At 33.8% G+C, this 26,096-nt stretch overlaps 1 protein-coding gene across 7 annotated transcripts in view; it reads left to right on the top strand.

Annotated features, from left to right (window-relative positions):
- LOC111045952 (thymocyte selection-associated high mobility group box protein TOX) overlaps nt 1–25,505 on the top strand; it is a 285,369-nt gene extending 259,864 nt beyond the window's left edge. For 3 of the 7 annotated variants that reach the window (XM_039436227.1, XM_039436228.1, XM_039436229.1), the window contains 9 exons: nt 478–665; nt 2,247–2,595; nt 3,170–3,285; nt 6,669–6,804; nt 8,519–8,599; nt 9,139–9,339; nt 17,091–17,231; nt 19,917–20,083; nt 23,424–25,122. In XM_039436227.1, coding sequence (XP_039292161.1) covers nt 478–665; nt 2,247–2,595; nt 3,170–3,285; nt 6,669–6,804; nt 8,519–8,599; nt 9,139–9,339; nt 17,091–17,231; nt 19,917–20,083; nt 23,424–23,505 — 1,461 coding nt within the window. In that variant the 3' untranslated portion in view covers nt 23,506–25,122. Of the gene's footprint in view, nt 1–477; nt 666–2,246; nt 2,596–3,169; nt 3,286–6,668; nt 6,805–8,518; nt 8,600–9,138; nt 9,340–17,090; nt 17,232–19,899; nt 20,084–23,423 lie in introns of all 7 variants that reach the window. The other 4 variants (XR_005572250.1, XR_005572251.1, XM_039436230.1 and 1 more) reach the window with 2 other exon arrangements.
- The last annotated feature ends 591 nt before the right edge of the window (nt 25,506–26,096 follow it).

Genomic DNA, 26,096 nt, shown 5'->3' with positions numbered 1-26,096 from the left:
ATACTCGAATGAATCTGATTAATCTTGCATGAAATCATCAAACCTCTAATTTCTCATTATAATTTTAACTCATAGCTTTTTGTATTGCTTGGAAATTAACAATAGTAGATTAAACAATATAATCATAGAACTATAATAGTAAAAATATAATAGTAGATTGCATAGTAATTTTTTGACAATAAATTGAAAAAGTAGGCCAGAGTAACCGATCTTGAAATGACAAATCTTTGAAAAGCTCAGAGTAGCTAACAATTAACAACATTTCTTTTCTTTTCATTCAAATTATCATGTATGTATCTCAAGTCGTGATTGATACCAATACATCATCTAGAACGTTGTAAAAGAGTGGAGTAATAAAGTTTACCTTCCTAACTTATTTCTCCAATTAATAAAAAATCTATCCAGCAACCCTGATGAGTAAAGTATTAATCAATCTATATTTCTTATTTGATGAATGTTTTGTTTGTTTGTTTTCAGATGTCGATGCCTATGAGCCAGACCACAGACACCATGTCAATGAACAACAATCACAGCAATCCGTCAGGTTACCAGCAACCATTGTACTTGAACCCATCACAGGAGCACAACCATAATCACAACCATAATCACAGTCACAATCACAACCATAATCACAACCACAACAGTCACATGGGAATTAATGTCAGGTAAGCAACAACTCTATCATTTCCTTAATTCATACATTTTACTGTAATAAATTATAGTAGAAAATCTTTAATTTGTTCTTCAATTTTATCAAATAAATTGATTTTTCGGTGAAAAATGCAGAAGAAATGGGAGGAACATTGACCTAATAGAACTAGAACTAGAACTAGAACTAGATAGTTGTTATTCAATTATCATCAATTATTAGTGAAAAAGCTTTGAAAATAAAGAACTTCATTATAATCTCGTGATTAATATTATCAGACTTGTAACTTTAATATGATAAATGATCACTGATTGTCTGATTATATTTCAGAATAATGAATAATCGACAGTTTATCTTCAGTTCCAAAATAATAGTTTCCTGGCTTATCACAAGTTATCTTGTTCCCGCATCTGAACCAAAGTGTTAACAAAATTTCTCCCCTTGTGATAATAGAGATTTAAACTCATGTATTCGAAAAAGTGCAATGGCCATGAATCACCAGCTTTATTTTGTTTAGTTACATGTAAAATGAGACAAACATAATCTTTGTTCTATTTCTTCCACTCCTCCTCTTTTCCTACTTCTCCACTTCCTCGCGCTGTTCCTCTTTCTCCTTCTCTTCCTTATTTCCCTACTCAGTTTTCTTATTCATCTCTTTTCCCGCCTCTTCCTCCCTCCCCACTCTTTACATCAAACACAATGCTTTCATCTTTATTCAATGCTGTGCGCCTTTGCATTGTGCTGTGCAGCCACTCTCCATTATTTTGCAAACAGTTTTGCAATTTAAATTGTCTAGAACAAGAGCGATTATTTTCTTCCCCTCCGACTGCCTTTCCATTATTTTTCCCGGCGAAAGTTTGGATTACATGAATTAAACAAATGCACCAGGTTAGGTAATGCACTACAGCATAGATAGAATAGAACGCTGAAAACTATTCTTATTCAAACTACAATAATTTAGAGACTGTATAATGTTCTTCTATTCATACAGTTTCAAATAATTATTCCAATCAAGTTTCTACTGCTAAATACCTCCATAGTTATCAGTAGCCTACAATAGATAATACTTTTTCACTACCACTTTGTTAATAATAATAGTGTTTATTTCTGAAGCTCTTATTATTATGAAAAATACACTAGCTCAACTTGAAAACGTGAACTATGTTGCAATACCATGGAGTAAAAAGGATTGATTAACACAAGAAAATAATTCCCATCAAAAACACTGCGGTAATTTAACATCATACATGTGAGAGATGCAGACCGAGAATTCATTGGGAGGATGAGATCAGAGATGATTCAATAAAGATGAGTTATAGAGGATTGAGAAGATTGATTGAAGACAGAGAGGCTTGGAGGAATATTGTGGAGGAAGCCAAATCCCATCCTGGGCTGTAGAGCTAAAGAAAAAAACATGTGAGAGATAAGAGATGGTTTACTAACTAGCTAACTTTTCAAACATCTCTTATGATGTTGTATCAAAGCAATGGTATTGTTGCGGTTGCTAGTTATATTTTAGAACAGTGACCAGAATTACTTTTATTGAGCTTTTTGTGAAAAGTATGACAAAATTATAATCTTTGTTATTTTTTTTTAGTGCGAGTTACAGCACATCATCACACCCTCAACCAACCTACTCACAAATCCACATGATGCATCAGCATCAACAACAGCAGCAACAACAACAACAACAACAACAACATCAACAGCAACAACAGCAACAGCAGCAGCAACAACAGCAGAATCAGCAACAACAGCAACAACACTACAACATGGGACCACCTTACGTGAGGTCACCACAGGGCAGCTCTCCACCCGGCTCACACACGCACACACACCCGCACGCGACACCCGGTGGTGGAGGAGGTGGAGGAGGGGGAGGAGGAGGACACGAGAACACCACCACCAGTGAGGACAGTGATGACAGCACCCCTCATCCTGCCGTCGTACGTATTTTTCATTTATTTTCTATTCTCCTCCCCAGTTTTCGTACTCCTTTCATTATTAATTCAATTGAAATAACCAAAGTAATTGAATTTAACTATAGGCTATACCGCTATACCATCAAATTTTAATTATTGCTCAATATAATTTGTCCAACCTGACCTAACTCAAACTTTATCTTGATCTTATATTGCTCAATTGTTTTATAGAAAGGACGCAGTACTCTGGTCTTTCTATTCCTAACATTCATCTTATTTCTGTCTTCATTGGACATCATAATTATGCATTCTATTCTCTAATATGTTTTTGAAGTAAAGAAACAAAGCATAAGTGCCATTTAGTTGAATAAATCAAATCTCTCCGTCAACTTGATTTAGTGAACGTTTGTATCAAAGCATTCTTATTCCTTCATGCATGGCTGATACATTCTTGACTATTATTCTTCTTGGCATAGAGCTAATAGCATTTCCATTTTTACACTTCCAACCTTTGTTATCTGTCGGGAGAACTCTGCTAGACATTTATTAATTAAGCTAGAAATCGTTTTTCAGGTTTTAATGATAATTTTGATTTCAGATGGTGGGAATGAAGAGACCGTCTCCTGAACCAACCGATAGTAGTCTTGCCAAGATTCAGAAGAAGCCCAAACCTCAAAAGAAGAAGAAGAAAAGGGACCCTAATGAGCCCCAAAAGTAAGTAGTAGGCCTACCTACACTTTGCTACATCCATTCTTTTCACACTCGGTCTCGTTCTTGCGAAAATCAGCAGTGATATAGAAATATGATACTAGTTTGTGCTGTGTTCAGAATATACAGCTATATTTATAATGAGAACTATGAAAAACTTGATAGAGTTATGTGATTCTTGATAAATTGGTTTTTTAATATTATGTAGTATAACATAATGAATTGGTTTGTTTTGATGCGATTTTTATTGAAACACCGTGAACTGGAAACAGATTGAATATCAATCTCCTGACGATGGAAAGCGAGTGAAGAAGAAGTGAAGGCGGCAATAGTAGAAAGATTATTCATTCTTTCTTTGATGTGATGAAACGGACAGGTTTTGATAGCGCGGCTCAGAAAGGAAAAAGCTTTTTGAAGAGAAATGATTTGACGATGGATGGAGTCTAGAGGAGGGAAATTTGATGAAATATTCGCTCTGTGTGTATTCGGGGGTTTATATTATTGGAATGGTTGGAACGAGATAGGGTCTTATGGGATAAAAATGAAAAGGACAGAGAGCGAGTAGAGTGAGACGGTTAGTATGAGTGAGAAAGCAGTATTGAATCAAGAGAGAAGGGTGCAGGAGAATGGGATTAGAGAAGGGGAAACAGAGGAAAGGGAAAATGTGGATGAGAGAGAGAATTTATGAAAAATGGGAGGGAAATAATATGAAAACGAAAGTAGAGTTTGGAAAGGATGGAGGTATGAGGGATGAAGAGGAATGAATGGGAGAAAAAACTGAAAATGATTTGGAAATGACTGAAATTTTTTTGGAAAATATGAAAATAGATAGTGATAGTGAAAGAAGGATAGAAGGAAATAACGGGGAAGGAAAAAATAGCCGATATTAATTTGAAAGGGTAGAGAACGTCAAGAAAGAGAGTGATGATAGGAAAGATATGTGGGAAGAAATAAAATAGGAGCATAGATAGAGAAAAATTGAATAGGAAATTGAAGAGGAAAAAGTGGAATGATGGTGAAACCTTTAAAAATCAAGCTCAGTTGATGCCTTCAAGGAAGTTTGAAATATAACGAAAGTCAAGGAAGAATCGAATATTTATTGAAAATGGAGGAGAACAATTTAAAACCAAGTTTCAAAAAGGTGATATTCATAATAGTATCATTTCTCACAATAACAAGTAGTGAGTATTTAATACATAATATTATATACATGTCTTGAATACATGTGAGTATTGATTTTTTCCAAACTTCAAAGCGAGAGAATGAGTTTTCATTAAAACTCACTAAAAGGAAGGATGTGAGTGGAGAGGAGTGATGACTGATAAAAAGAGAGGAAGGAATTAACGGAGTGATAGAAAAGATTAGAAGTGTGATGGGAAGAAAAAATACGAGTTGAAAAAATGTAGGCTCCATGGGAATGGGGAAAAGAAGGAAATTGTGATAAACAGGAAGATGAGAAGAAAATGAAAATAAAAATTGTAGGATGAGAGACAGTGATATATAGAAGGAGTGGAGTACGTTGAACTTGAGATGTGGATGAGGGTGGGGGTGGTTAATACGATATACCGGGGAGACATCTTGTGTGCAACAGTAAAAGGAAATGATATTTTCTCCCCTCCTCTTTAACAAGCTTCCCCTCTCCCTCACCACTCAAACAGCCCCCTTTCCAACAGGGAAACAAATCAATAAAACATGCAGATTCCAGGCCTCCATTTGAAATGTAACTCTATACATCCCTTACATAGAGTTCCCGCTCCCCGAAAGGGAGTTCAAACTCTCTTCAAAAGCTTTCCCGCTCTTTTTCATCCACTTCGCTTGGAATTCTTGCACTCGACCCCCCACCACCCACTCTTCTTAAAAGTCGCGTGCGCCATCATAAAACTATATTCGCTCTCAAAACTCTATTCAAAGTCTCATACAGACAGATAGTGGAAGAGACAAGCGGCAGGAGGGGGGGGGGAGAGCTCATGCTGTTGGAACGTGTGTTTCTCTAAATATGCTATGACACAAAATTGGAAATTCATGTCACAATAATTGTAACATGGACACGCATTTTCCACTTTGTCATGTCGCCGTTATGACTTTCTTTCCGCGTTGTTCTCATTCATATCCATCTATCGATCGTTCATTTTTATCTCTCTCCCTCACTCCTATATAAACACACACTTACTCCCTCTTTATCTCTGCATCTCACTAACTCTCTCTCTAACTCCCCTTTTTCTCTCACTATCTCTACCTCTTTCTCTCGATAGCTTCCCCTCTTTATCTCAACGTTTTCATGAAACTTTAATATTTTCGCCCTTCATTCTCCAGTCATTACCAGAATGACTATTTGGACGTCATTACTGACCATTCATGCTGTCATGCACATTCACCCTCCGCAAAACAATTTGTCTGGAAATTTCCCCGTATTTTCTGTTGATGATGAGGTCCTACAAAATTGGATTATCCAATGTATTAGAAAATAATCGGATGTTATCGAATGAATTAGCTTCTTTACTTGCTTCGATTATGGCGTGTAATCAATGTGATCCATAGATTTAATTTTCAGTCACCAATCAGCATTAAAAGAAAAACTGTTAATTGACTCTCCTTGATTTATTTTACATTTCTAGAGTGAAATTCATGATTCAGGTTCTTTCTCCAATATAATATAATATTAGTGATGGAGTCATGAATATAATTATTGTAACTCACAAATTATTGCAACAAATACGGTAGTAGATTGCAGCTGTAATCGTTTCAAAATATTCAAGTATTGATGATTCTGTATTTTTGGAAAAAAATCCCCATGATATGAATTAATATATTAGTATGAAAATTGAATACCTTTTGTAACTCCATATTGGAAGTATTTAACTTCATGCATAGATATTGTGAAATGCTTGTAAGTTTCAGAAATTTTCAAATACGGTAGTTTTTCTAGCTCCAATTCTTAATTACCTTGACTTTTCACATAAGCTATAATTTTTATTTATATAGGCTATGAATACCCACTGATATCAATCATTATATAACATACATTAATACTTTAAATACTGTTAAAGTTGAGGAATAAAGGAGCTTTGACCGTTAGCAGTGAATCAACTGCAAATGCTTCACTGTGATGAGACGATTAGATAGAGGTTAATCGTTCATCATCCAACCCACCAAAGAAAACTGAACCACCAAACTTATGATTCAACTCAACTTTATGTGCCGAAACTCAACCTTATGATCCAACCTTATATGATTCAAGCCATTCAACCTCATCTGCCGAGATTTCACATTCAAACACACAGCATGAACACTAATGTAAATATAAAATTATTGTTAACTTATTCATTGCTATGACTACGAGAGAGTGGAAGTTGATTTGAAATTGTAAATTGTATTTTTGTTGTTTTCAGGCCAGTTTCCGCTTACGCGCTCTTCTTCAGGGATACTCAGGCGGCTATCAAGGGTCAAAACCCAAACGCGAGTTTTGGAGAGGTGTCGAAAATCGTCGCATCAATGTGGGACTCGCTTGATGCTGAACATAAAAATGTGAGTACTTACTTCGAAATCACCATTAATTGAATGTTTCTCACTCATTTATTAATTAATTATCAAACCTTCTTTGTCAACAACTAATACTGTAGGCCTACTCACAATCAGCATTGATTGAATGTTTCTCACTAGTTTATAAATTCATTATTAAACTTTTTTGTCAACAACTAACACTGTAGACCTACTCACTGCAAAACAGTTAATATCCGAATGCATCAATAACATATTCACACAATGGCTGGTAACAGAGTAACAAGCAAGAGTTGGAGAACTTTTTCTTAAAAATGGAAAATGTATTTTTCACTCTGTGAGTTGGAGTGCTGCGAATAGATGGAAATTATATGAAGAAAACGAAAAGAAATTGAGAATGGGAAGTAGGGCAGTGTGAGAAGTTGCATATACTTTCTGCAGAAGAAGAGGGTTGAGAATTTCAATGTAAGATGTAATCAAAGATTCAGGAGGATGCTGCTTGGCCTCAACTTACCTTGGCACACTCTTGTTTGTGTTTGTATGCATGCTAGAATATGTATACATGGATATGTATACACACTCACACACATGCATGAACATGTAAGGAAAGTCTTGGATGAGGAAGTGAGTTTAGTCATTGAAGATGAAATAACAGACTATAGAGTATATGGAAATGGAAAGAATTTGAAAGTAGGTAGGAGAGAGAGAGAGAGAGAGAGAGAGAGAGAGAGAGAGAGAGAGTAATAATTGGGAAGAGGTGTTGAAGAATGAAAAGAGAAGGTGAGAAAAATATATAGTGAGAAGAGTAAGGGAAAAAAGGTTGAGAGTCTTATTTTTCTTCCATTGATAAACTGAAGTGAGAAAGGTGAAGGATTTTCTTTCTTCCATCTTTCACTTCACTGTCCCTCTCTTTCTCTTCTCTCTTCCATCCCTCTCGTACATCAACTTCTTTTCGAAAGGAATGGTAATCTATTTGAAGTCATTCCTTATTCACATGCTAATAAAAGGAACTCCAGAATTTTCTAAAGCTTTTTCTCTCTCCAGAATACTCGCATCTTAAGAAAGAGTATTAGTAATGGAGGGGAAAAGGAGGGGAAGATGGAGAAGAGTGAAGAGAGAAGAAATTGTTACGTCATAAATGTATATATGTTGTGGAAATGAGTGCAGCTAGATGGTGAATAGAAGAAATATATATAGATATGGAGGATATGAAATTGAGAGAGTACATCATAGAGTCAGCGAACGTATTCAACAGCACAAAAGAATTGCTGAAAAGATGTAAGTAATGTAAAGAAATGTAAAGCATACATGAAGACGATATTTTCTCATGGGATGAATGAGCAATCTTTTGTACTAAATTTCAATTTTCAAATTTCCTTTCCTTCAGCTTGATGACTTTGCAGTTGACTGTAACTGCTAGCCTTTAGTTAGGGTACTTCAAACTTCTATTCATAACGTACTCTATTAATTTTTCAGAATATAAAAACTACTTTATAAGAAAAAAACGTTATACAAAAAACGTTGTAATAATAAAGTTGATATTAAAAAAGTACGGCAAGATACGCTAGTTGAATATTGAAGAGACATCAATAGATTACGTTTGTGACATTATACATATATGTATATCTGTAATCTATATATGTAATTTATTGTAAAAATAATTCTATTATGTTATATTTTCATAGAGTTTTCAACGGTTATATTTTCAACGGGAGATTTTTATTAATAATTTTTGTTTCAGGTTTACAAGAAAAAGACTGAAGCGGCAAAGAAAGATTATCTGAAGGCTTTAGCTGCGTACCGAGCAAGTTTAGTCTCAAAGGTAATTTCGATTTATAATCTTCCATTTATACAGAAAAAAATATTTTGAAGTCCAACGGCTGTTGGAAATTGAAAGATTAACTAACAATAATGTTTTTTTTTTAATTTCAAGAAGCACGCAATTAATAGTTATATTGATAGGGAATTTCAGACACCATAAACGCAATTTAATTATAATGAATGGGTTTCAAGAACCTAGAACCAGATCCTTAAAAAAACAACAATTATAAAAAAAATCCTAATCAAACACTTTCAATATTAAAAGTACTTATAGAGTATAGAAGCATTACATCATAACTTATTTCACTCTACATGAAATTGGAAAATTGGTCTTTGATTCTTGAAATTAAATGTGACCTATCTTTTTTGTTTATGTTTGGGAGAAGAGCAGTTTTGGGCTGATATGAATCTATTGCTCTCTCCCGGTCATAGCTTTATGATTTGTAATTGTTTTATAAATAAGTAATAATGTATAATTGTATGATATTTGATTAGCTCGTTGATCACTTATAAATAAAATCGTGTGTTAATTGTTTGCAGGGGGCAAGCGAACCAGAAAACATCTACGGTGGATATGGTGGTTACGGAGGGGCATACAGCGGGTACTCACCCCCCGCGGGACTCCCTTCACCCCCTATGTCGGCCCCGTCTCCCCAGCAGCAGATGAACGGCATGAACAAGAAGCCTCTCATGATGCCTGACAATAGGCCCCAATGCCAAAACACTCAACAGACACCTCAGGTTAGTCAATATACATCCCTTATTTGAACGTACAAAACAATTTTAAATTGAGAAAATGACTGTTAAATAAGTAATTGAAGCATCGAGCAGCCAAGGGAGGTATGTGCAACTTTGAGCCAAATGGAGTTATTTACAGATACTTGTATGTTCATCATATAAAAAACTTGGTGGCATAGGGATGTATGTGACTGTAGCTTTATCTGTGAGTAAAACAATAAAACATTATTGGCTTCTAAGCGAATTCACCATTTCTCTTGGAGGCCAGGAGAAATAATAACTCAGGAGAGATGTTTTGGTGGGCAATGGAGTTATATGCGCATGCAACTCTGTTGGCTCCGGCAGAACATAATGAGAGGCATCGAGAAGCCACTGGAGGTATGTGACTTTTTCTTACTTTTGAGAAAAGTAAGGTCAAAGTTCAAAGTTCACAGAATCCTCCAAATGTAAAGTTTTGTTCAGTAGTGTTTTTCCCCTCTTCTTGGGGCTTTTATTAACTTTAAGCTGTAATTTTAAGCAATGATATTGTTAAAATTATCCTATTTTTAAATTTGATACATTTTTAGGCACCACATATCTCCCTTACCTGTCTTGGACTCCAAAAAAAGGTGAATTGAAATGAAAACAGAGCTGTTTTTTGAAAATTTAAAAAAGAATGTCCACTTTATTGACCGAGCGAAGTGAGGTCTAAGATTCAAGTCGACGGTTTGGCAATTTCTCTTAATGTTTAAATGTTTGAATGTATGAATGTTTAAATGTTTATATGTTTATATGTTGCGCATTTACGGCGAAACGCGGTAATAGATTTTCATGAAATTTGACCGGTATGTTCCTTTTTAAATTGCGCGTCGACGTATATACAAGGTTTTTGGAAATTTTGCATTTCAAGGATAATATAAAAGGAAAAAGGAGCCTCCTTCATACGCCAATATTAGAGTAAAAATCCGACTACAGAATTATTCATCATAAATCAGCTGACAAGTGATTACACAGATGTATGGAGAAGCCAGTCTATTGCTGTATTTCCATAAGGTATTGCTGTATTTCTATAGTTTCAATCAGGTACTTGTGGATGAGAATACTGCGTGAGGTCTACTGTTCACAGAACTACTAGTATAAGTAATCAAAGATCAAGTAATCACTTGATTGACCGAGCGAAGTGAGGTCTAAGATTCAAGTCGACGGTTTGGCATTTCTCTTGATGTTTAAATGTTTGAATGTTTAAATGTTTATATGTTGTGCATGTACGGCGAAACGCGGTAATAGATTTTCATGAAATTTGACAGGTATGTTCCCTTTTTAATTGCGCGTCGACGTATATACAAGGTTTTTGGAAATTTTGCATTTCAAGGATAATATAAAAGGAAAAAGAAGCCTCCTTCATACGCTACTAGTAGTTCTGTGAACAGTAGACCTCACGCAGTATACCAGATGTCAACTGTTTTAAATGTTAACAAACTCAGTTCACGTTTGAATTTGTATTTCTTATGATATAATTAATCCAGTTCCGTGATGATCTTTCTATCTGATGAAAATTATTTTTTTAGAATCAAAAATATTATAATTTCTCCAGCATTATTTAGTTCATTTGTTTTCATTCACCTATTAAATTAGTTTTTTCGAATGTGAGAATATTGACACTGATGGGCACGCATAATAATACCATGACTGCAGAACAAAATATTGAAACCAAAGACCTTAAAGCTGCGATTAGAACAAATTCATTAAAAAAATGTTAATAACTCAATCCTTTTAGATTATAATTATTAGATTGAACATAACCTATCATACACATGATGAACATATGTGTTTGTCAACTTCCGTTCAATCTAATAGAATCTATAAGGATTAAGTTATAACCATTTTGTTAATAACTTTGGTGTTAACCCAGCTTAAAGATGCATACCTCTTTAATGTATTTGATTGAAACTATAGACCTTATACAAATACAGTAATAGACTGGCTTCTCCACACATCTGTGTAATCACTTGTCAGCTGATTTATGATGAATAATTCTATAGTCGGATTTTTACTCTAATATTGGCGTATGAAGGAGGCTCCTTTTTCCTTTTATATTATCCTTGAAATGCAAAATTTCCAAAAACCTTGTATATACGTCGACGCGCAATTTAAAAAGGAACATACCGGTCAATTTTCATGAAAATCTATTACCGCGTTTCGGTAAAACCCTGTTTTTGACAACATTTTCTTCATTTTAGCCGCCATCTTGAATTGCATTTGATTGAAATTGTTCGTGTCGAATACTTATAGTGTAAGGACCTTGAGTTCCAAATTTCAAGTTATTCCGTTGATTGGGAGACGAGATATCATGTACACAAACGCACATACACTCATACACACACACACACACACACACACCACACACACACACACACACACACACACACCACACCACACACACACACCACACACACCACACACACACAACACACACACCACACACACACACACACACACACACACACACAACACACACACACACACACACACACACCACACACACACACACACACACACACACACACACCACACACACACACACCACACACACACACAACACACACAACACACACACACACACACACAACACACACACACACACACACCACACACACACACACACACACACACACACACACAACCACACACACACACACACACACACACACCACACACACACACACACACACCACACACACACACCACACACACACACAACACACACACACAACACACACACACACCACACACACACACCACACACACACACACACACACATACAGACCCCAATACCCAAAAACCACTTTCCCGGACTCAGGGGACTTGAAACGTTTAGAAATTTAGAAATTGGGGTACCTTAATTTTTTTCGGAAAGCAATACTTTCCTTACCTATGGTAATAGGGCAAGGAAAGTAAGATCAGACTATAGAATTATTATTCATCGCATAAATCAGCTGACAAGTGATTACACAGAGTTGTGGAGAAGCCAGTCTATTGCTGTAATTCCATAAGGTCTATAGTTTCAATGAGGTACTTGTGGATGAGAATACTGCGTGAGGTCTACTGTTCACAGAACTACTAGTATGCACTAAGTACAATAATTGACCGAGCTTAGTGAGGTCTAAGATTCAAGTCGACGGTTTGGCATTTCTCTTAATGTTTAAATGTTTATATGTTGTGCATTTACGGCGAAACGCGGTAATAGATTTTCATGAAATTTGACAGGTGTGTTCCTTAATAAATTGCGCGTCGACGATGGAAATTTTGCATCTCAAGGATAATATAAAACGAAAAAGGAGCCTCCTTCATACGCCAATATTAGAGTGAAAATCAGACTACAGAATTATTCATCATAAATCAGCTGACATGTGATTACACGGATGTGTGGAGAAGCCTGTCTATTACTGTATTTGTATAAGGTCTATAGTTTCAATCATAGACCTTAAAGAGGTATGCATCTTGAGCTGGGTTTACACCAAAGTTATTAACAAAATGTAAATAACTTAATCCTTATAGATTCAATTAGATTGAACGGAAGTTGACAAACACACATCTTCATCATGTGTATGATAAGTTATGTTCAATCTAATATAAAATCTATAAGGATTGAGTTTTCAAAATTTTTTCAATAACTTTGATCCAATCGCAGCTTTAAGGTCTTTGGCTCCAATATTCTGTTTTGCAGTCATGGTATTACTATGCGTGCCTATTAGTTCCAATATTCTCACATTCGAAAAAACTAATTCAATAGGTGATTAAGAATAAACAAATGAGCTAAATAATGCTGAAGAAATAATAATTTTTTTTATTGTAAAAAATTAATTTTCATCAGATAGAAAGATTATCACGGAACTGGATGAATTATATAATATGGAATACAAATTCAAACGTGAACTGAGTTTGTTATCATTTAAAACAAGTGACATCAGGTACTTGTGGATGAGAATACTGCGTGAGGTATTCATAGAACTACTAGTAGAGTGGACATTCTTTTTTAAATTTTCAAAAAACAGCTATGTTCTCATTTCAATTCACCTTTTTTGGAGTCCAAGAGAGTAAGTAATTTACTGTGGAGGCCAAGGGAGATAGTGGTGCCTAAAAATGTAACAAATTCAAATATAGGATAATTTCAACAATATCATTGCTTGAAACTACAATTTAAAGTTAATAAAAGCCCTAAGAAGAGGGGAAAATCACTACTGAACAAAACTTTACATTTGGAGGATTCTGTGAACTTTGACCTTAATTTCCTCAAAAGTGAGAAAAAGTCACATACCTCGATGCCTCAATTAGTAACTCTTAATTTCCTATTTGCATGTGATACCCTACCTATTTGCACGTTCAAAATCATTTTGAAATCAAGAAAATGACAAACACATAATTTATCAGTAATTAAATGGAATGAGCAATCACCAAGGGGTTATTACTGTATTTTTGTAAACTATTCTCAAGAAGTTCTTATCCAAGCAAGTAGTGTTGTTCCTTAGCAACCAGAGACTGACAATGGTGTAGCAATCAGAACTGATACTTATTATTTTATTTCTCCCATCACTTGTTGATTTGCATTTCGTTTCATCTCAAGTAGTTTCCTTATCATTCTATCAATCATATTTGTCTTAAAGCCATTTGCTATTGCAAAATGATTTATAATATATTTGATTTATCTCTTTCCTGTAAAGGGCTACTTGTAATATAAATATGAAGAAAATAAAAATCTCAGTACCCTTTTTTTAAAATATTTTATCACTATATATTTTTAAATGTTTTAAAAAAAGGGTACCTACTGAGATTTTTATTTTCTTCATATTTAATAAATTTGATTCTTAACAGCTTCAAGTATTTTATTCAATCAAAACTATCCAAGTATCGAATAAAAAACTTAAAGTTGTTAACAATCAAATTTATCAAAAAATATATTATAAATAATTTTGCAATAAAATGGATAGTTTTGATTAGTCCCTGTTACTTGATGGTTACTGGAAAACCAAAGCGTGCTTGGTTATGAACATACCAAAATTATATAAACATGATCAAAAACTTTTATAAATGGGACCCTTCTTGAGGTCACTTCATTGATGTTGTATAATAATAGTCTATAAAAAGTGCCAAGGCAAAAACAGTGAGAAAATTTAGCACTGTAAGAGAACTGAGAACATTCCAAGCTGGAAACGACTTCTGAATGGCCTTGAATTAACAACTAAATAGGCTAGTATTGGGTATTCATCCTACAGTTTTTCTATAAATACTCTGCAGGTTCCAAATAGATTTTCTGCACGTTGAAAATGGCATAATTTTAATTTATCCAGTGGTATATTCTTTGAGTGTGTATTACTCATTCACCTTAAATCGCAAATTAATAAATAAACTACCTTAATTGAGATAAATCGATAGACAAACCTGATAGACAAGCTACCTATTCCTGTAAGTTCATTTTTATACTGCTGCATTGTAATACATTCCAGTGAAGGACTGCTTTAGAAATGCGAGTCACAGTAAAAAGTTTTTGTTCCACTCATCTATGATCATTATCATTAGTCTATCCTTCCAATCAGCTATGTATAAGCCGAAAGTTTATAATATTGTGAGCATCTCATTACTCGCAGCAATAAAATTATTCAAATAATAATTCCTATATAGTTTTCTTCAGTCCTATCCAATTCTAATTAATAATTGAATGAAGATCTCATTATAGTGAAGTCCACGTTATAATGACAGTATTTGATCAACTTTGGTTTTGCTTTCCTTTTCTATCATTCGACAAAGCTGGTGGTACTATCGTTTTCTTGGTCCACTACGATGCCAATTATGTTTTTGAAAGTGTAGAAATATAATTAATTAATGCAGAGAATTGGCATCGCTATTCTCCTATCTTTATCTACTGCCATTACAACGTGGACCTCACTATATCATTTTAAAGTGGGCCAGGTTTGTTGTAAGTGCAGTTTGCGAACGTCCTACTTTGACGAGGTCTTGATGCAGCAACTCAGAAAGAGATAGCGTTCTCAGATTTACTCCCCTCCTCTAAATTCCTTTCTCATCGTTACGGTTCAGTCAGCCGCCATTTTATATCCCACAAGGCCAAGCGAACAAGCGAAGCCGAAGCCAAAAGCCAATAACCTCTCTATTTTCTGATGTTTGGAGAAGTAATACTGTTTTTGTTTGTCTTGTTCGTTTGAATTAAAACTTTTTCAACGATAGCTTAAACATTATTCATCATTTTGTGTTAATCGTAAAGCATTAGTAATAGTTCATATTATTTCATATCCACTTAGGAGTAGGACTAATTCAAAATGAATCATAAAAGTGATGAGGTTCGTAAGTATCGTTATGCCAGTTTATTATTTATTATTTTATACTGTCTATCTTTAATAATAATATGAAGTAATAATTTTAATTCTGGTTTATATTATCTTCACTCTTTATTAAAAAGTTTAATTCTGCTTCTGATTAACTTCTTTGTGTTCTTAAAATTATAATAGAAGGAAAGTAATGAGTTATCCGAGCATCATAATCTTAAAATTGCTATAAAGCATATAAGCATAAAAGCATATTATGCTTTGAATGTTTTGTAAAATTGATTCTAATTTCTTGGTAATAAATCTTCCTTTGCTTAGCAAATTTTAATTTATCTGCTAAATCTATAATACGGAAATGTAGCTCGCACTCAAAATGGCTGTGTGCAAATGCAAACTGAAAAGAAACAACGGTAACTTGTCTACTTGGAGATTGTTTCTCATAAATTATTTTATACTGTCTATCTTTAATAATAATATGAATTAATAATTTTAATTCTCGTTCATATTATCTTCACTCTTTATTAAACATTTTATTTCTGCTCTTGATTAACTTCTTTGTGTTTTTTAAATTATAATAGAAGGAAAGTAATGAGTTATCCGAGCATCATAACCTTAAAATTGCTATGTGCTTTGAATGTTTTGAAAAATTGATTCTAATTTCATGGTAATAAATCTTTCTTTGCTTAGCAAATTTCAATTTGTTTGCTAAATCTAGAATACGGAAATGTAGCTCGCACTCAAAATGGCTGTGTGCAAATGCAAACTGAAAAGGAACAACGGTAGCTTGTCTACTTGGAGATTGTTTCTCATTAATCAATGCAATTTTGCAAAAAAAAATTGGAAACAATTTTTATATGTTTGCATCGAATTCATTGATTGAATTATTATTAGCCTATACAAAAAGCTGTGAGGTATACAACTTCTTAGACCGTGCAAGTTAATTTAAATTGCACTCATTAACTCAGTCTATATTAATCAATTATTTATGATCTGAAGTCTGAGTCAAGTCTAATTATTTCTTTAAAACATTTGTTCATAAACGATGGCAGAATGCACAAATTTGGACTTTAGTTAAATTTCTTGAAACTGTCAACAAAAGAATTTAATCTTGAAATAGGTAGATTTGACTTTATGCCTAACTAGAGAAAACTTGTATGATTGTATTATTCGATGGCCTAACTTAGTTGCTATCAAAAACATTCTTTTTATATTATTCTCCTCCAGACGGCACTTTGCCATGGAGAAAAAATGCCTACAATAAAATGTTATAACTGATTTATTTTGTAATGTAATTATTGTGAAATTGAATAAAGGCCAATTTATTATTATTATTATTTATTCAAGGATCAATAAGAAGATGACATACTTCCATGATCTCTTGAATGAATAACCTATCAATTTCTTTGATATTTATTTTAATAAAAATTTGTTTGCAGAGTATGATGGCTGGCATGATGGCGAATCAGCAGCAACAGCAGCATCAACAACAGCAGCAGCAGATGCAGCAGACTCAAGTTCCCCCCCAGTCCCCCCAGGGCAACCCGAGCGGCCCCTACATGCAACAGCAGCAACAACAGGTACCTATCGAACTATTGCGATAACTAGGCTAGTTTGCATCACTTTGAAGTTCATTCACTTTTAACACTGCAGTTTATTACCTCCAATTTCATACTAAAATGATACTAAACCATGATTAGGATCTTGTAAAAATATTGTTCAATTCTCACTGGATACAAAGTTATTGATGGTAATATAGGATTGAAGAGAATGTAGATTTTTATATTCACCCACATATTACTTATTGGAGAATATAGGCTAGGTATTGGCTAACTCAAATATTACATCTCCAATATAATGTTCGTTCATACTCAGGCTCTGTTGGAGTTTCAAAACTGTCTATGAAAGAAGTAATATTTTTCAGTTTATATCTGAGAATATTATAATCAGTTGATTCAAATTCAATATAGATGATATATTTTATGAGAGTAGTATTAAGCTCAATATTGTGATCTACCATTTCAATTGTTAGTTGGTATGTAGGCTATCCCATATTATAGATTAGACGTGATATTCAATGACATTGTCAACGTGAGTCAAAAGAATTTGAATATTAGTGTTGGCAGACGTCATTGTTTGCTACTTGATTCATTTTTAAAGATATTTTTCATTACTTGAGATAACATCATTATCTGTTCCCAAGTCTCTGATATTATTTTAAATTCTTAGATAATTAGCATAGCCATCTCTAGTTGGATGCTTGAAGAGAATAGCAGCATTGCCCAACCATGTTCAGCTCTTTGTTATAAGCAGTGGAAAGTAGGAGTTGATTTAAAGTGCATTGAGATTTACGGTTCAAGCAATACAATCCAGCCAGCTGACAACTGAAAGAGTGATCAGGTCGTTGGAATGGACATTCAACTAGATCTGGCTATGTCATTAGACATGTAATTCATTTCATTGAATACATTTTCATTTAACCTTTCATGTAGAACCATTATGAACTGATGATTACTATCTTGATTCATCTCTGCTCACTGTCATTCATCTGCTTATTTTCTTTATTCATTGCAACATACGTAGATTCATTTAATAACTTTATCATTCATAATGTTTGTTGTTAGTTTATAATTATAGTTTTCACTTGATTTCTCTGTTGATTGTTTTTTAGTGCTTAGTTTTAATGCAACATTCAATTCTAGTCAACTTCCGATTATCCAGGGTTTTACTATTACTTTATTGAAATTGCGATTATTGAATAATTTACTGTAGCTCATGCTATTCCCTTTCTCTCTGGCAACTCAATCGCATCTTGAAAATGCTTCTAGTAAGTTTATGATAAATTTCACACATAATTTCTTCTAGACAAGTAATTATGAAGAATGTCAGCATTTCGGTGGCATTGCATTATTTTTATTCTTCAATATAATGTTTAGTTGACCTGATAATTTTCTTTTAAATTATTTTCCACGAATTTATTAATTCAATTCATAACCCTGGTTGTTAGTAGTTGATTTGCTTCTCACATAATTCAACTAACAATTTAATCAATCATTGGATGTGATCAAACCCCGGATTCGCTTCAATATATAAATTGATTTTGCAAAAATATAGGATTCGATCATCCATCCATTTTTTGAGAAAAATAACTTATGTTTGTAAATATATTATCATCCTAGTGAAACCATTGAAAACTATATTCCAACGTCCTAATATTGTGATTATCCGACATTGAGAGCTCATATTTTCTAGATTTCCTGATTCAATAAGGTTTTTGTTGGATAATAGATTTATCAAAAGGTTTTTGAAATCGCTCCCTATAGCTGCAATCTAATCCTGCACTAGAAATGATTACTGCGTTGGAGGATATTCTCATTTTAACGCTACCCCGCATTTCAAACCATATAATTCTCCCCACGATTAGACCTTGTGAAATTAACCTGTTATTTTTATTATTTATTTTTTGTAGAGATACGCTGAACTTAGGTAACTTACACTATATTCTAGGGTTTGTGAAAGGTGAAGCTTCATCAAGGGTTTACAAGATTTCATAATTCAAGAGCATTAAAATCTGTCCCAGAATATGAAGAATATTACAGTTATGTTCGGTTATTTTGAACAAAATAAGGCGATATCTTTCTCCATGAATCAACTTCGTTTTCAAAGTCCTAAGCACTTATAAGATGACAAGAATAGTTTATGGTGTGGAGTGGGGATTCATTATGTAAATTATGCTGGACTGAATTAATATTCATCATACAAAAACCATCTTTTCCAGTCTCAAGTCTTATAACTTCATCAAGCTTTAATTATTACGAACCATGTAACTTGAAGTCAATTAGAAATCCGCTACTCAGTTTTTGTCTGAATCAAAGGAATTTCAGTAGCCTAATAGGCTACAAATTGAACGCTATAGAACAGACACTATTGAAAGATTCATAAGTAATAAATCCATTATTATAAATATTAATTAGTCTTTGAATGAATACATTAAAAAAGTACGTCCTCCATGAAAGCCAACATCAATATAATACATATTTTTGAAAGTAGTAGATTTGTTGTAGGTTTGAATTCCCATACTGGAGGTGGGTGATTGAGAATAATATGTGAGATGATTATTGCCCATTCCATTTGAGACGTATTTAGATGGTTTCGTCCCCACCGCCTTTTTGTGGCCGTTATGATAATCAGGAGTTGACAAATTGGATGTATTAGTGCCTCGATGGTACCAATAATTGATCTGGTTAGTGGTCGTGGTGTTACAGCCGAGTGGGGGGCCCCACCAACCAATGAGCCCCCACCCCCCTCCAGACCCCACCTCCGCGACTCCACCCATTAAATGCTTACGGAAAGGCTGTACCAATCCGGCAATCGCCAACCCCGAGTGGGAAGACGAGTACTGCAGTAATGAATGTGTTGTAAGCCATTGCAGGTAATTCTTCATTTCTTTTTATCAGTGTTACTTTGTTTGTTTCGTTTCTGTCTCCATGTGTTGTATGTCGTTTGGTTGAATTAGAATACTCCATTTAAACCCTTTCTATAAAAAATACAATAGAACGATAAACAAATTTAAAAATACAGTAAAACCCCGTAAATCATATCCTCCCTCTTTCCTATGAAAGATATAATAGAACTTGAAAGAAATAATAAAATACACTAGAAACTTGGTACAGTAAGCTGTCAAATTGAAATTTCATCATCTGAATAAATCAATATCGAGTTACCTAGTTGTCTCAGGTACTATAACATTACAAATTAAAATGAAGATACAAATACATGACAATAATAGTGATTAATAAACAGTAGTCTAGAGTAAGCCCTCTTATTCTTTTTTCTTCTTGTTTGGTTGGATTTTTCAATATGTCACGTGCCTACTTTCTATAAAACATATTATAATAGAACTTCCATAAAACGAATTCATTGTTTCAAGTATTCATTTCAAGTACCTTTAACTCAATCTTCTTAGAGTAACACTGTTGATAAAAATTCCCCTATATAACGATATTTAATTTATGGTGAGATATGGTATGTATTATGAGATTTTTGGGCTTTACTGCCATAAAAACAAATAATAGAACGCATCCATCTAAATATTATATAAAGATCCCACACACTAAAAAATCTCCCACTTTCTTTCCAAATACGTGTAGGCTTATGCGTTACGATATGAACCAATACTAGTTTTGAACCATTAGCATAGGATGATGTCTCATCTATTCAATTTTAAATGAAATAGATTCAAATTAATTAGTTTAAGATAGAAATTCCGCTTAAAGAATAAAAATCTTCAGATTTTCCTTACCTAATGATGAAAGTATCTTAAATTTCTCTTTGTCCAGTTCCAATTTTTCTCCTTGTAGGATTAATGCTCGTGTTTGTTGTGTGCCGTCTTTTGTATTCATTCATACGTTGTTGAAATGTTCAAGTTTTCAATGGTCTCATTTAGTGTTGTTTCAACTTCATCTCATGCTTTTCACTGCTTTCTCTATTCTTTATTTGCTGTGTTTGACTAGATCAAATACTTTCCGACTGTGTACTTACTTCAACTTGGTTTTTAGCATTCCATTTTTTTGTAGTTTTGAAATGTTATTGTCTATCTATTAATTTATGATTAAACTTTACTACTTGAGTAAGTTGTGCAAAAGTCATCTATGGTTAGTGGAGTTACATTAGAATCGAATCGCATTTGAGGAGTTTGACATGCTATTCAGACAGACTCATTTTACTAAGGACCACGCCACATGAAGCATTTATTCAGGCTTTTTCAGACGAGCGGCAGGGTAGGAAGCTCTCCGATTGGGTGTTCATCAGCTAATTGGTTTGACATTCTGGAATCAGCCAATTGGAGAGCTTCCTGCCATGCCGGCTCATCTGAAAACACCTGAAAAACGCTTCATGTGGCTTGGCCCTAAATCTGCGCCTATCGAGATACACTGCAAGTGAATTTTGTTGAAAATGTTTATATAGATGTTTTAGATCGGTTCCATAATGGAATAAAAACACAAAGGTTTTTTCAACTGATATGGTGTCATATGCTATGAGCATCAAATTATTGTAAAAGGATTGTAAAGGATAGGCTACTACATCCTCAGACTAATAAAAGTATGATGGATTTGTGTGCAAGAAGCAAGTATAACAAAACATGTATGTGTATATATTTAATATGGTCAATAATGTAAATCATAGATTACAGCGTATAAAAAATGTATATGAGAACGTTCATACTTATCAACGTAAAACTTTCATGAGCTGTCTTTAATTTGACAGCAAGTTAAATCGCATGCTTGGTGGCCAGCATCCCGAACCAGAAGAATAAATACTCTATTTATTAATTGACTTATGAGGATATGTATGCACATACATTTTTTGTCGGGTCATACTTTCTAAATCATACAAATAGTCACATTCGTATACAATTATAACCCTTCCTCTATAGTGTACCGACTTTACTATTAATATCATCCTCAAGGTAACAATGGTTCAGTCACGAGAAAAAGTACTGCTATAGTCCGAGAGATATTACTTGCTACACAGCTCTTACTCAAAGACAGAGAGGCTCGATGCTCTTCTTCACTGATCACTCCCACTCCCTAACAGCATTCTCCCTACTTCTGTGTCAGCATCCAATTGTGCGCAGCATGCTTACTCCTCCCCACTACTCTGTCCATGCTACAAACTGTGCAAGGAGAAATCAGTTTCCCCTCTTCATGTTAAAAGTAATATCTCTCGGACTATAGTAAAGAGGACGTACGGCCACAGAATACATACAGAATGGAAAGTATCAATCCAACCAATGCATTTTACATGACACCAAGACTTGAGTATGCACCCAGAACACGTCACGTGACTGCGCCATCTTGTTAGAAATTGATATTACTGCTACTATTGCAATGCTAGACTTTCTTTCAAGAAGGCGGATTTTGGCGTCAGGATACTAGCTGACTTTCCATTCTGTATGTATTCTGTCCGACTTTCCATTCTGTATGTATTCTGTCCGACTTTCCATTCTGTATGTATTCTGTGGTATTGTTCCTGGATGATAGTAGACTACAAATGTCGTATTTGAAGTGTCCAAAATTCAGCGGTTATCCTTATAGCTGCCATTTTGTTTTTTTCACTTAGGATTTTTCATCTCAAGAACGAAATGTTGCATTAATCTGAGATTTGGCATGAATATTTATGCTATGAAGACTCAACTTTGAATAATAAAATAAAAAAAATTAGATGTAAATTTTCAAAATGGCGGTCATTTTAAATTTTTGATTGCAAATTTCACGAAATCCGTTCACTTTACAAAAAATTTACTGGAGACAAGAAAGTTAGCAAATTTTATAAAAATTTCAAGTATACCTTATTTATTAAGATGGTCGAAGAATAATACAGAACTTAATCTTTTCGTGCATGCAGTACGTTGAGTTAAAGTTGAGTCTTCATATCATAAATATTCAGGCCAAATCTCAGATAAATGCAACATTTCGTTCTTGAGATGAAAATTCCTAAGTGAAAAACAAAATGGCAGCTATAAGTATAACCGCTGAGTTTTGGACACTTCAAATACGACATTAATTTGTAGTCTACTATCATCCAAGAACAATACCCTAAAATGTTCAACAGTACTTCTGAAACACCCTGTATAGTCCAAAGTTCCCTAATGGGAAACATTGGTAAACCGGACACTAGGGTTATAGTGAGCACAATACTTCAAATTTAAACTTTTCATCTCGAAATAAAGTTCTTTTTGATATTAATATTTATTGTTTGTTTGTTGGCAGAGACGTGTTCACATCATGGGTGGCATCGAATCAAAGTGCGGGAGCGGGGGCGGGGGCGGTGGCGGCGGTGGCCCCAAGCTAATGGAGAGTGGTGAGGTGGGAGATTACTCGTCTCTGCTGCTGGCGCCAATCTGGACTTTCCTCTAAATAATAATCGTACAATCATCAATCACTCCCTCGCATATTATTATCATAAATATGTTAGCGACACACACTCGTTCTACTACTGTTCTTTTAAGACAAGTGAACTTCAACTATTTATAAAATGTATGCTTTAAGAACACTGAACCGTCTTTAGCGATGAATGATACTGTTGATTGTAAGATATTATATAGATATATAATAGTTTCCAACATTTTTAAAAACAAGTTAAAATTTCGGGTCTGAGATTATAAATTATTGTATATTTAATAAGAAAACCATTTAATAAAATGCCCATCGTTGCATGTATATCCTTTCCGTTTTTTGTTAATTGATATATATATATGAACATTTACGTACAATATTATATATTTATAAAGGCTACTACATACTCTATTGGTAGCAATTTGTAGGTAGTATTGTATTCTCCTATCAGAGATAAACTATTATGATTTGGGAGATTTCTGAGTGTAAATTTTAGATCGATAAAAAGGTTAAGAAGTGTATGCTAGTGAAGATAGCTAGCTGGCTATTACACGCTCATGATTGTTGTTAATTTAATTTCAAGTTGATGTAAATTATTATACATACTATATGAATATTATATGAAAACTATTATAATGAAAAGAAACCTTTTTTAATAATATTAGAGAAGAAATATCGAGGTATTTAACGGTTACATAGTAATGATAAAAAGAGAATATTCTGGTTAATATGTATCGTTGCTGACTGCAAACTGCCTACTATTATTATTGACATATTATTTGTTTAATACTATGGAATACATACAGTATTAAATAATGTAGCAATAATAAAATGACTCATTTCTTCTCATTGTAAAATAAATTAGGTGATAAGTAGTTGTTAATTTGTTACATTATTTTATAAATTGTTTTAGTTGTTTGTACGTTCTTGATATGTATTGACTTGTGAAATTTTTATGTGATTGGCATGTTGCATTCAGTAACGACCCTGTATACAAATATTAGTAGGTGTAGGCAATAAGAAGCAGATAAGAACAATGTAAATTACTTGGTTATGGCTATACGAGCTGTTTGTGTGACACCCATCAGTCGACTTCCCTCGCCTCTTCTTACCACCACACAGAGTGATACTTTCAGAATTTATGGTACAAATAATGCTCTTGTTGATTTTTAGTAAATTTCACCATTTTATTTTGTTACCTTTTTTCTGATAAGCTATTTTATCTCTGAAAGTAAGATCTCTTTTATGAACGCGTCACCGCGCGAAAGAAGATTCGCGTCTCATTTATCATCTACATCTTAATTGTCTTTTTGACTTGGAAACGCATAAAAAACGCGTGCGTGAAAATGATCTGATATTGGAATGTTTCTCCTATATAGTCAGAAACGTATCAACTTAGCATCATTATCATGTTAGTTGCAATATTTACATTTTTGTTCCGATTATTTCCTTTGTAGTATCCTACAAATTATTTTCGAATTATGAATTTGTTTAGATAAAAGCTACACATTCTTCTATTCAATATTATCGAAAGAAGAATGTAACTTGTATATAAATAAAACTATGAAAGATATATTGTACAGCTTCATTATTGGATTCTTATACATGTATACTACCATCAATTTTCAGCAGATTTAATACAGGGTAATCGGATTGATGGCAATTTCAAAATGAACAGATCATTTCAGAAAGAGTCCAGAGTAGCACTTCTCTCCAGTTCAAATACCAATAATATTATTGTTTGTAATTCAGGATAGATTCATTGTAAAATACTATTCTTTTCAATATCAATACAAGTGTGTAAGTTGCAGTACAGTAACTGTTCAGGATTAGTCTTCTAAAAAGCTGTTTCCAAATGTTTATTGTTGGTACGGTACATGTATGAGAAAAGGAAAGACCAGGTCTCAGTTATTTTAGATGTAAATTGTAAGCATAATAAAAAACAAATTCATTTAATTTTGTTCCAAATATTTTATTACATTCCTTATGCTATCCCTCTCATTAGCCTAACGTACGAATGTATACATAACAATATATAGTATTTCAGTGACGACCTGTACAGTATTAATTCTCCTAAGATAGAGAAACTAATATTTTTTTTCCTACAGTTACGTTGAAAAGTGGCCATTGCTGCACTGATTACAGAACGCAAAGAATCACTTTTCCGCTCTAGTGCGGGAAAAATTTTTCTGCACTCCAGATTTGCAACATGGCAACGCAAAATACTTAGTAGGTTATATGGAGCAACAGTGCAGCAAAATGAAAATGAAGTTGGTAACAGTGACTGCTGTGGCTGCTATAGTGAGCAGAGGTGCAACCAAGCACAACGCGCTAATTATTATTCATTATATATTATAACCAAGGACAACGAGGACTTTAGGATTTTAGGATTAAGGTTTTTATCAATAATAAAATTACACAGAAAAACATTTGATGCATTTCAGGCAATTTTACCCATAATTACCCACTTTTCATATTCAATGGTAACTAGGAAAAACTTAATGTGAAATACGTGCGCAAAGTTCCTCTGCTGCACTCAAGAAACCA

Source organism: Nilaparvata lugens, chromosome 10, assembly GCF_014356525.2.
Source record: "Nilaparvata lugens isolate BPH chromosome 10, ASM1435652v1, whole genome shotgun sequence".
Classification (NCBI taxonomy): domain Eukaryota; kingdom Metazoa; phylum Arthropoda; class Insecta; order Hemiptera; family Delphacidae; genus Nilaparvata; species Nilaparvata lugens.
This window is presented reverse-complemented; position numbering and strand designations above follow the sequence as displayed.